Source organism: Lichenostomus cassidix, chromosome 2, assembly GCF_008360975.1.
Source record: "Lichenostomus cassidix isolate B80296 chromosome 2, HeHo_3.0, whole genome shotgun sequence".
Classification (NCBI taxonomy): domain Eukaryota; kingdom Metazoa; phylum Chordata; class Aves; order Passeriformes; family Meliphagidae; genus Lichenostomus; species Lichenostomus cassidix.
The window spans coordinates 100,428,509-100,441,072 of NC_139482.1; the positions used below are offsets into that span (position 1 = coordinate 100,428,509).

At 44.0% G+C, this 12,564-nt stretch overlaps 1 protein-coding gene across 8 annotated transcripts in view; it reads left to right on the forward strand.

Annotated features, from left to right (window-relative positions):
• Positions 1-1,709: 1,709 nt before the first annotated feature.
• The window catches only part of PPP4R1 (protein phosphatase 4 regulatory subunit 1), a 64,686-nt gene continuing 53,831 nt past the window's right edge, over positions 1,710-12,564 (forward strand). For 3 of the 8 annotated variants that reach the window (XM_085052539.1, XM_085052545.1, XM_085052540.1), the window contains exon 1: positions 2,470-2,605. In XM_085052539.1, the coding sequence (XP_084908665.1) occupies positions 2,491-2,605 (115 nt within the window). In that variant the 5' untranslated portion in view covers positions 2,470-2,490. Of the gene's footprint in view, positions 1,905-2,174; positions 2,220-2,318; positions 2,416-2,469; positions 2,606-12,564 lie in introns of those variants that run through there. The other 5 variants (XM_085052541.1, XM_085052543.1, XM_085052548.1 and 2 more) reach the window with 5 other exon arrangements.

The window sequence follows — 12,564 nt, forward strand, 5'->3', positions numbered from 1 at the left end:
TCAGTATCCAGTAGGCCCTAGTGGCTCATCTAATGATTGAACAGGTGTGAAATAGGACAGAGTCTGTTCTACAGGACTGTAAGGAAAGGGATCATGCATTTTAAAAGAAGATTACACATTTTCATTCACCATGGCAAAGAGAATGAATGACTATGGAGATTTAATCCTTGTACAATTTACGACATAAAAACAACAAAATGTTAAAAAGCAGCTTACAAGACATACTATCAAACACTCAGTTAAAAACTGCACTAATGAAATTGCATATTTTTTTGCAAGCCAAAAAGAATTTATTTTGCTTTTCTGTGTATTCACAACTTTATCAATTGTTACAGAGATTTAAAACAAGACTGTGGAGGAAACAGTCCTTTCCTCTATCAAATACCCTGGTTATCGACTGAATAGAGCATTTGTTTCATTCAACACTTTTTATCTTCCAGTCTACAGTGGAAAAATCTATCAAAACAGGTTAAAATTAAAACCATCAGCAGTGACCAAAAGGTACAGCCAAAAAAAGCAGAAAACGATGGGTACCTTTGTGTCTACATACAACTAAATTGCCTATTTTTAAAGCAGAAGTTGGAAGGCACAGTGGTGCAGTGGGGGAATATCCTGTGTGTTTAAGCCATGGGATCTCAGCCGCAAAAACTTGGCAATTCACATGAGGAGGATGCTCGTGGGCTGCATGGTGGTGGTGGCATGGTCGCCTGTCACAGAATCGTTATGGTTGGAAGGGACCTCTGTAGATCACCTGGTCCAACCCCCTTGCCAAAGGCAGGGTCACCCAGAGCAGGTGACACAGGAACACATCCAGGTGGGTTTTGAATGTCTCCAGACAGGGAGACTCCAGGACCTCCCTGGGTATCCTGTTCCAGTGCTCTGTCACCCTCAGTGTGAAGAAGTTCTTCCCCATGTAGAGGTGAAACTTCCTGTGTTTTGGTTTATGGTCCTTACTTCTTGTCCTCTCTCTGGGCACAACTGAAAAAGTCTGGCACCATCCTTTTGGCACCTGCCTTGGAGATATTTATATGCATTAATGAGATCCACTCTCAGTCTTCTCTTCTTTAGACTAAGCACACCCAGCTCCCGCAGCCTCTCCTAGGAGAGATGCTCGGGACTCCCACTGATCTTTGTGGCCTCCACTGGACCCTCTCCAGCAGCTCCTTGTCTTTCTTGTACTGAGGAGCCCAGAACTGGTCACAGCACCGCAGATGTGGCCTCAGCAGTGCCGAGTAGAAAAGGAGGATCGCCTCTCCGGTCACCCTCTGCTCTCTAGTACGTCAAGGGACCCTTCTCCTCGGGTAACCCCACGACGCCGGTGGCAGCGATTTCTGCGGTCCCGCTGCCGTCTGGAAGCGACCCCACGCTGACCACGGCGAGGAGCGCCTTCGGGACCCTCCCTGCAGGTGACCTCACAACACCCAAACTTCAGGGCAGGAGAAGCTCCGCGGCCTCGCCTCAGCCGCTCGGCGGGCGGCAGGAGGAGCCCAAGCCCCGATTTGGCTGAGGGCGCGGAGGGCAGGTGAGCGAGCCGGGGCGGGCGGCCGAGCCCGGGCGCTCTCCAGCCCCAGGGCCAGCTCGGGCGGCTCCGGGCGTGAGTCAGAGCGCGGGGCGGGGAGGCGCGGCAGCCTGAGCGAGCGAGCAGCGAGCGAGCGAGAGCGGCTCCGCCGGGCGGAGGCGGGGGCAGCGTGTCCGGCCCAGACCCCTCCTCCCGCCTTCCTCCGCCCGCTCCCTCCTCCCTCCCTCCCTCCCTGCGCGGCTCTCCCGGGGACGCGGAGAGGCGCCGCCGGGCCCGGGGCCTGGACCGCACGGGTGCCCGCCCTCTCCCACCGCCGCTCCCACCGCCCGGCCGCGGGCTGGATGTAGCCGGGCGCCCCGCGGGGGCTGCAGCAGCAAGATGGCGGGTAGGCATCGCCCCCCTCCCCCTTCCCGCACACGCCGCCTCCCCGGCGAGGCGCCAGCCCTCCCTCCTCTATCCCCCCTCCTTCTCCTCTCCCCCGCCCCGGCTTCGGGAGCGCTGCCCGCCGCTCTCCGGGCTCGGAGCGCGGGGGGCTGCGGGGCGGGTCGCGTCGGGGGGCAGCAGCCCGCGGGCGGGGCAGGGTCACGCGTGGCACCGGGGCTCGGCGGGCGCGGCGGCACATGGTGTGCGTGTGTGTGTTTCTCCCCCACCGCAGATCTGTCGCTGCTCCAGGAGGACCTGCAGGAGGAGATCGACGGATGTGAGTGGGGTCAGGGGGGAGCGGCGGGGCGGCTTTCGGGCGAGGAAGTGGCTTCCGCGGGGGAGAGCCCAGGGTGCATTGTGGGAGGCGGCGGGAGGAGGAGGAGGAGGAGGAAGCCATGGCCACGCTCCGCGCTTCCCGGTGTCCATGACCCGGTCCCGGTCGCGCGTGGGGCTGCGCCGGGCGGTCCCGCGGGGTGCGTTGGGCGGCGGGCGGGGCGGGGGCGCCGTTAGCGGCTGCCCGGGGGAGCGAGGGCGGGAGGGGAGGAGGCATGGAGGCAGGGGAGGCTGTGCCTGCGGGGCGGCGTCGCCTCATGGCCTGGGCACGGCAGGGCGCCGCCGGGGAGGAGCAGGAGAAGGTTAAGGCTGCTGCATCTGCAGCAGCATGTGGGTTGCTCGTTCCTTTTATATCTCTGTGTTTTGTATATCTTTTTTGTGTCCCCCATCCCTCCCCCTTTCACCACCCCCCACCCCCCTGGCTCCCTCTTCCTTGTGAGGGGTCTGTCCTGTGAGGAGCGGCCTTGGGAGCTGGGGATGCTTAACATGGAGAAAAGGAGGCTCAAGGCTCAGCCTTCTTGCTCTTTACAGCTACCTGAAAGGAGGTTGTGGCCGGGTGGGGATCGGTCTCTTCTCCCAGGCAACCAGCGACAGGATGAGAGGACACAGCTTCATGCTGTGCCAGGCGAGGTTCAGGTTGGACACCAGGAGGGATTTCTTCTCAGAAAGGGTGATTAGATATTGGAATGGACTGCCCAGGAGGTGGTGGAGTCACTGTCCCTGGGGGTGTTTAAGGAAACACTGGCCGTGGCACTCAGTGCCATGGTCTAGGTGACAAGGTGATGTTTGGTCACAGGTTGGACTTGATGATCTCGGAGGTCTTTTCCAGCCTCGTGGATTCTGTGAGTCCTGATCCTGCTGGAGAAATCTGCAGAGAAGAGTGAATGTCAGGGTGCAAAGTAGCAGAATTGTGCCTGGGGTGGTGCAAAAATTACTGACTCGGGTGAGAAACCTTAGCATGGCAGACTAAGATGTTACTGAGGTGAGAAGGTGTCTGTTGATCGTATGGATACTGAGGGAGCTTCTTGGAAGCAGAGCAGGATGTATTTTGGATTGGAAGTGAAAATGGAGGTAGAAGCAGGTGCCTGCCTCGCAGCCTGGTGTGGGTGTGTGGATCTCCTGGTTGCTGTCTGAAGGTATTTTGTCTGCTCTGCAGTCTGCATAGCATGCCCTCACCAGGGCTGGAGTGCAGGAGAAAAACCTTCTGTTTCGTGGCTTACATTTTTAGAAGAGAGCTATTTAAACTTTTCAGGATTTAACTGATACATCTTCTCTTTCACTTTTGTCAGCTGACATTTAGAAGGCTCCTATTGTGCTTTGCCTTGCACAAAGAGGGAGCATTTCCCTAAGGCTTTTTTTTTTAATTCAGTGTGATAGGTCACTGTTTGAAAACTGTGATTACAGAGGACTTTTTCAGAAGGGACTCACTTTAAAAAAAAAAAAAAAGTGCATTCTTAAGTTTCCACTTAGATTATGGTTTTAGTTGACCATAAGACAGGAATTGAAATTATGTGTGCTGATTGGAGAGGTGACTGAAGCTGTGGGTTCCTCGTGGTGGTCTTAATGTTATCGTCTTCAAAAATGAAAAAATTACTGGCATATATACATGTGGATGTGACACAGTCCAGATGAGAGCATCCTGAAGGCAGAAGCTGTAGAAATATAAAAATTTGAAACCTCATTAAAAATTACTGAGGTCTTGATGGAAGTAGGTAAAAGCAAATGTCTGAATACTTATGCATGGTATTTTACAAGAAAAGAACAGGACTCTGTGTGAATCAGTGTGTGCTGTCTGGATGTATTTAAATCACACAGTGGCTTTTACGGTTCTAAATTTTATTTAATTTTGTTCTTGGGAGGTGTCTGTGAGCCAAAGAAAAATAATATACCTCAAGGAGACTGTACATACTTAGTCAAAAGTACTGTTTCTTGTGCAGTATTATTTGAAATAGCCGTGTTTTGTACCAATATACAACATGTTTTACACATTTATGAAAGTGTTTCCAATTGATTGGTTGCATATATGAAACAGACAAAAAAATAAGAAAGCTGCAACTTCCGCCTGAACCCCACCCTACAGCATCTCTCTGTTGTAAATATTTCAGATGTTTGCAGCTCTTTCAAGCAGCAGAGTTAGACACTGGTTTAGAGGTGTATTACTGAAGGAGTAGAATGCAATAGTGATAAAACTGGAAGTGCTGGCAGCTTTTATGCCTGTGTGATTCTGCCAGCTGCATTCTTGCTATTAAGTGTGCTAAGTTGTATTTAAGGACAAATGAGAGAAATACTTGCAGGCATACCTGTAGTCCTGGTGGTACAATTTAGGAGGAGGAATTAGATAAATGTAAAATAGTAAAATAGATTGACTGGCTGTTTTGAAAAGTGAACTATGTTTTCAGTAAAATTTTGGATTTTTAATTTATCTGATATCAAGCAATAGCAAAACATCTGTGAGGTGTGCTGGAGAAACCAGGAGTGTTTAGGACTGGATGCATGTGTAAAGGTCTGGATTGGACATCTGAAGCTGTGTCTCTGATTAGGCATATGGCTCAGGACATTTCACTAGATTAGGTATTCCTTTGTAGGTCATCAGTGAGCCTAGGTCTGAGTCACGATTTTTTTTGTTGTTGTTGTATTGTTTGTTTTGGTTTAGTTTTTTTCCCTTTGGTAATGAGAATCTACAGTGTGAGTCAGTGTTTCCTCCTCATGAAGGAATCATTAAGGTGACTTAAGGTATACCTTTTATTTGGATTGTTCTAAAGCAGTAGGAGAAAGTCCTGGAGTTGAGCAAACAACCATGCACAGTTGCTGAACCAAGCATCTGTGCATCTTTTAGATACGCAGAGTGAAGAACAGCTGTTTTATGATCTTTGTCTTACAAGGTGCCTTGAATCAAGTGTTTTACTGGAAAGTTGGAGTTTAATCAACAACTTGTACAACAGTACAATTTGTGCTTCTCCTCGTTTGTTACGCCAACTCGTTGGATGCTAATTAACCTGAAATATAGAATAGTAAAATATATAATATTTGGAGTGCTGTTTTAATAGCTGCTTGTAAAACAAAGTTTACGTTTTCCCTGAAGAGAACTTGATAAATATTTTGGTTAATGAAACATCCCTAGATTTCAACAGAGAGCAGTAAATCTGCTGTTGGAGTAGTGGGAGACCTTCAGAATATATGCTGTGGAGGGCATCTATTAAAAAAAAAACCCTGCCTTTTGTTTATTTGTTTAAGAGGTCAGAGATTAAACAAGAGCTTTTATAAGAAAGGCTTTCAGAGAGTGGTTGATAAACCAGCTGGATTGACTTTTAAATAATTAATTTCAGCTTTGGTTTGCATTTCTATTTTGAAAGCTTCATATTATTTTTCTGCTCTTGGTTGCTTGGTAACCACTGGAAAGCTCTGATTTTTTTTTTTCTTGAGGTGAATGCATACTTTACACCTGGTACATTAAACAGATGATTGCTTTAAGTAGTTACATAGCTTGCAAATGGCATTTCAGTACTTTGATTTTAGCTGATATTTCACTTCTGTAGATACAGCTCCTGATGTCAAAGGCTGTAATAATAATTGAAGAAATTCTGGTTCCTCCATCTTTAGCCAGTGGCTTTTCCTTGTTTGCTAGTTTGAAGTAAAAAGATAAATAACCCAAACCCAAGGCAGGGAGTGTACCCTGGCTGAGTGTACAGAAGGCTATAAAAGAAAAATTAATTCCTAGATGTGAGTTCTTACCGTGAAAGACAACTGTTTGACTCTAACGCTCAAATAAGGAACATACAACTGCATTTAATTTCTTTGAAGATAAACGTAAGAGGAGTCCTTGTGTGATACCCATTAAGGGAAAAAAAAAAAAAAACCCACCTCACTCTGAAGATAGCAGAGTGAGAATTAAAAAATTTAAAGTCGAAGCCTGAAGAAGAATCTCCATCCCATCTGGCTTTGATAAGGTGGCAAAATGAAGATAGCAGATCAGTTACCCATAGCTCTGTTTGGATTGTTGGCTTTCTTGGTCTTCTGTCTGAAATCTTGCACAGTATACAAAAAGGAGTCAAGGAAAATCTGGCTTTTGTTCAGATCTTTGTTTTTATGCATACAAAATCAAAATAGAATAGTATAACTGTCTAAGCTAACAGAAAAGAACGTAACAGAAAATATGCAGCAAAAATGGTTGCAGAGCAAATGTGGGCTTGCAGAAGTGCATCTTGCTGATAAGTGTTCTTTATGGTTCTTCCTGGATAGTTTATGTTCCCCCCTCCCCATGCTGCTTCTGAAGGTTGAACTGATGAGTCCAGATAGATGAAATGAAACGTACCATGATGCTGACGTCTTTCAGTCTGACCATTGATGTGTGCAGGATGTGTGTTGTAAAAAATAGAGCCATCTGCAATTAGAATTCAGATTTGGAAAGAGGGTAGGTTTATTCAACTCATTATTTTAATTGTGATTTAAACCAGGAGAGAAAAGGAATTTTGATCTGATAACTGGTTTTAATATTGTTTTACATTTCTGTTTGGAAAAAGTCTTTGTTAGTGACAGCTGCATTTGCATGCAGTGTCAGGACTTCTGGTAGTTGCAAGTATATGTGCATGCTTTGGTGGTTATGTAGCTTATTCAGATTTTGAAAATTTACCTTTTGCCATGCTGACAATGGTGAATTTCCTTTTTCTCTATACTTAGTTTCCAGATGTTTAAACTGAAAATGCAGAAAATGGAATTTTAATATCTATGCATTGTTCAGACAGTTCTAGCTTAGAACTGTTAAATGAGTTTTTACATATACTTATATATGTACACACACAGCCACCTATGTGTCAACTTGTTTTCTTTAACACATAAGTTTAATGGTATGATAGATTTAAAATTCAACAATAAGGTAGTTCTTAAGGCTAGCAAATCTAATGTTACTGTTTGGATTTTACTAGTTGATGAAACAGTTCTAAAAACAGTAGTGATGATCAAATGTTGCTCTGTTTTTATTACTGAGTTCTTTTTCATTGATTAGAAAGAGAGGACAGGTCTTCCTAGCCTCTCCTCCCAGCAGGCTTCTCAGTGAGTGAACCAGTTATTTAGCTGAGCTGAAGAAAATTCTCTTTGTGCATCTGCAGATGTCAAAAGCTGTTTTATCATTGATGCTATGTTCTTTTTCCAGGTGATGAGCAAATCATCTGGCATTAGCAGTGAGCTTGTGTTGGTTGAATGCTTTATTCTCTTAGACTTTGAGTAGGACACAAGTCTCTTTCCAAACTGAAGCTAATTTAAATTTAATTTTTTAGCCTTTTTTAATGTCAGTTTAAGTCAAAACGTTGGATTTTTTCTTTGTTGTTGTTGTTTTGTTTTGTTTTTATAAAATCAGTCTGTATTTTCCTGTGGTGTCTAATCACAGTCACAGCTTGATGCTGTGTAGTACTTTTTATTCTCTGGCAGTAAATTATGCTTCCATAACATGCATTCAGCATGTTAAAATTCACCTTCCCTTTCCCACAGCTGTACATAGTAATATCAGAAGCTTTTGCGTTGTGGTTTCTTTGTTCCTTCACCCCAGAATAAGAATTAGCAAATTTTGTTATGCTGTTAGTTGTTCTGTGTAGACTGCAAGTCATGTCACTTCTTAGACTTAATTCCAGCTTTGAGTATAGCTAAATTTCCAACATGATGTTCCAATGCTATGTGGCAGTACTGGCCTTTTGGTCCCATCAGTCTTAGCTCTGGTGAAAGAGTGCTGAGATAGTTTGAGTTACTGGTTTGGCATTTCAGCATTGCAAAATGGTAATAACAGAAATGAATGGCAAACTTTCTGTGGTGATTGGAATCAGTTCTCTGGTGTGACTGAGGCTCTGCTCCTTTGGGAATCCAATAACCGTTTCTTAATGCTAATGAAGCACAGTGTTAAGTCTGTTGTTTTCCCTGGAGATGGGGGTTTAATTCTCCCAACATTTCAGTTCATTTCTCTGTCTTTTAACGTGGTGATTTACCCTCATAGAAACTGGGAGACTCAGGTGGATGGCTGTGTCCCCATGGAATTCTGGTTTTAGTGGTCTCAGGTGGGTAATGGTTAGTCTCTCTTTCTCCAGCAACCTCTTAGGATCCTAGAGAGAAGGAGATGATGTGAGGAAAGGATTGTGCTTGATTTGATGTAGGCTAATGAACCTTCCTCATGCAGCTGCACATGTTTTCTCCATTACACCTAGTAGAGGATTGAAGAAGAGGTAATTTTCTGGGCTTTCAGCTTTCCAAGGCCACTAGCATCACTTGTGATGTGAGAATGTGCTTCTCACCAGCCACCTTTTATTATACCATCTCTGGCAGGGATCCTCAATTAAGGTTGCCAGCTTTTTTTCTTGTCTCATGATTTATTGTCTAGGGCTTTGGGTATCCTCCTCCTTCTCCCTTTCTCTCCCACTTGGAGTTAAAAAACAGAGGGAGTGAAAGAGTCATGAAGGAGCTGGAAATGTTTAAAATCCTAGGCTTAAGATAGTGAAACCTTGGTGCTTGCAGTTATTTCTGACTGCTGACCTATTGTGGAGGTGGCAGACTGCAGTGTGTTAAAGATAAAATGCTTTTCTTTCCTGTGTGTGCCTTTTGCTGCTAAGACTTTCCCTCTGTGTGGGCAGGAAGTTTTCATTGCAAGAGTTGTAACATGAGCAGAACTGGATAAAAGGATAGCTTCTGCTTTGAGAGCTGGAGGAACAGTTCCCTCTTTGGAAGAGCGAGGCAGGGACAGCTGCCCCTAAAGGTTCCCAGCACATCAGGGCCCCTCTGTCTGCTTTAGAAGGTATAGTATAAGAAATGCTAATGTGGCTTTTTCTTGGGTTGAGAGAGATGCTGTGGTTCTTCCTGGCAGTAGGGTGTTAAAACCCTACTGTATAGGTTGGAAAAGTGTCAGAGTATGTTTGTGAAGTGTGTTTGTTTGCATCAGTGGAACAACTGCACTGAGAGTTGAGACCACTGATTTTCCTTACTGTTTTTAAGGTAAAGAAAAAAAAGGGGCAAATAGTACCATAAATATGTGTTATCCTGCTATACAATTTCTGGAAAAGCTAAATAGATTAACGTGTAAAATGGACATGGGATATGAGTGATATTGCAGACCGTTGAAGCATTTTTCTCTGATAAACAAATCTGCCTAGGGAATTTTTTTGTGTTGTTGCCAAGGTGCCTGAACAGTTCCCAAATATTTGAATGGAAGAGAGACTCCTTTTTCCTTCCTCTCTAGCCTGCAGGAGGAACAGCTGGATTAGTCTGTAGGGACACTTGCCTTGTGCAAGTAATGTAAACATTAAATTGCATTGAAATGAACACCCATGACCATTCTTACTTTTTCTGAGAGTGAATCCACTGCATTCTGTACTGCTCAACCTTCTCCCATAGACCAGTTTTATTCTTTATACTGAGCACAGACATGAAGAGTGTGGAGAGATGCAGCAAGAATTTCTCTGTATGCCCAGGAAACACAGAGGTTTGTCCCACCAAGAGTTTTGAAAGCTGTGAAGGAACATCTCAAGAACATTGTCTGGGATTTAAGCAGGGGGAGGAGAAGTGCAGTTAGGAAGTTCAAAGGGATTTATGTTGCAAAGCCATGTTTTATAGATTATGGATGTACTAGCTGTAGAGCTTGCCTTTTCTGCAGTGTTTAGCCCAAGTAAGTGAATTTTAGTTACTGTGATGATGCTGTCAAAGTTACTGCACAGTGGAAGACCAGTTGGTAGCTGATGTATCATAACTCACGGTGTCAAGTGAGTGTTGTAAAGCTTGCACAAGTCTTTGGAGCATTTGAGCTTCAGCTGCTTGCTTCATAACTCTCTTCCTTCCAGTTTGTCCAAGGTTAAAGCATGTATAGTTTGAACTTGGTGTTTTTGTGTGTACCAGATACCCAGTTATGTGGCCGAATTTGAGCATGGCCTCAAGCATTGTGAATGCATGTGTTGTGTCATGGTAGAACCAGGGAGAACATGGTTGAAGATGGAAGTAGGATGTTCCTCGCACTGCTACAGAATTCTTGGTCAGTCATGAGGTTAGTTAAAAATCCCACAAACAGCAGTGCTCTGCAGAGAGAAGGGGAATACCTTTCTTTGACTGTAATGACCTTGTAGAGGAGAAAAAAGTACCTTAGAGGAACTTCCTGCTTGCACTAGCTGATTTCTGCTTCACTCCACCTCATTCCACAATTGTTAAGTGCATGCAGTTGTTTGAAAGGGCTAGAAGACAGGGACTTCAATAGCAGGGAACTTGAGCGCCTTGGTGATGGGTGTGACATGCTCCCAACAGGAAATAGGCAGACAGAATATAAACTGTTGATTGTTTTAACTGGTAGCTTGGATGTCCTTCTCTTTGTTTCAGTTTCCTCTGGACCAGCGTTTGTTGCAAGTCAGATTGTTAACTGGTAGAAGGTACAGTCAGCTATTTTACAAATAAATGAGTAGTGAGCAATACAAGGTGGAATTATTCTTTTTTTTTCTGAGCAAATCAGGATTTTCAATACTGAAATGCATATGCCTGAAAGAAACAAACTTGTGTATAGCTGCACCTATTCTCCTTGCTTAAAGAATTTTGTATTAAACCTTGTTTCCTCTGATGCTTGATGAGAAATACAACTCCTTTGGCATGCTTGATAGCTATCCTTTTATGAAGGCCTTTGCTAAATGAAAATATTCTCATAGCCTGTTATGTTTAGGCTAGCGGGTCTTTGAAATTTGCTGTACCATACTTGCATCAGTTCTGTGTGTAAACAGCCACTGATTTTTTTATTTCTGTGTCTTTCATCTGCTAATTGCTCTGCTTCCCTAGTCCCCCAAATCTGTACTGAGGCTTTCTTTTAAAGGGTTTACTACATCTATGCTTTGAGCTGTTAGCAAGCTCTGCTATCAAAGTGCTACATGGAGGCTAATATGGTATGTCTTGCTTGTTGGCAAAGCAGCTTTTCATCCCAACTGCTTTGCCTTTCCACCTTCTTATGTACTTCCTTGCTCCTGCCTTTCTACTCCTTCTGCCCCACCCCAAATCCAGTCCCACCAAACTGAGTTCAGACAGCAAAGTCTGTGCATACAGGTGTGGTGGCTTGACATTCATAAGAGGCTCAAGTCTGCTAGTGCTCCGTGGTATGAAGGGCTAATTTACGGGAGAAATGCAGAAGGAGAAGGGTGGTTCTTATTTCTGCTAATATGGTAGGTGGGCTGGCATCTGAGATTATGTCTTGCAGTGATAGCTTTTGCTGAATAAAATCATTTGCATTTTCAGTCTCAGACTACAGCAGGAGGAAAATAGAGATAGTAGATTTTTAAGTGTCTTGTGGGAGAAAACAGCTCCTGCTTTCTGGTGGTGGTTCTGTGATGACCAGTGAGTGGTGCCTGGATTAGGCAGGCAGGGTGGTAGAATTCAGCACGACAAGCAGATTTTGTAATATTTGTATGATTGTCATTGCAATAGCTGTTGGTTAATGTTACTGAAGCAATGCAGTACATTTGTGGTAGCAAATGAAGCTGAAATAGTGTCACTGACGCTTTGGTCTGTCTTGTCATCGCAGAACCAGACCTGGCACATTGTGCAGCAAGAAAAGAGTAGCGAGTTAACTGTGAGCAAATGCAGATGTTTAAGCATTAGTGCTCATGCTGAGGTGAATTTTTCTTTGCAGAACATCGAGATGCAAAGTGATATGTCTTACAGAAAGTTACATAGAAATGGACGTATTTATAATATTGAAGGGCTGAGAATACTACTTGTATTCTGCAGAAGTCTGAATGTAAGGTGAATGTATTCTTTTGTAGCATGGAGGGCAGTAATTCAGAACAAAACTTGCTGCTGTTATTTTGTGATCATGATAACAAATGTCTGGGCTCTTAAGATTACTATTTTTGCTTTCCAGTTAAGCAGAAAAATTGCTCACCCGAACAGCAGAACAGAACTCAGTCCTTTCTGTATAGAAATGCTGTATTAACTTGAATATCCCCATGAATATCCCCATATCAATTGTTAAATTGATAGCTTGTAAATAGCTTGTACTAAAATTGAGTAAAAATTAGTCCCTTTTAGGAGATAGATCTGTAGCAACTGCCATGTAAGTTTTGTAATAGATCTTGGGAATGCTTAGGGGATGCAGAAGATAAAATGAAAGAACTGTTAGGATTAGCTGGAAATCTTGAATCCTTAAAGGTGTTTGCTGTTCAGCTTTCATAATTGAAAATTGCTTATTTTTTTAGAATATGCTTCTTCTTGTTACTGAGTTTCTATGCCAAAACAAAGAAGAATGTGTTTCTGCTGTGGAACTTGTAGCAAATATAGAAGAACAAAAGAGT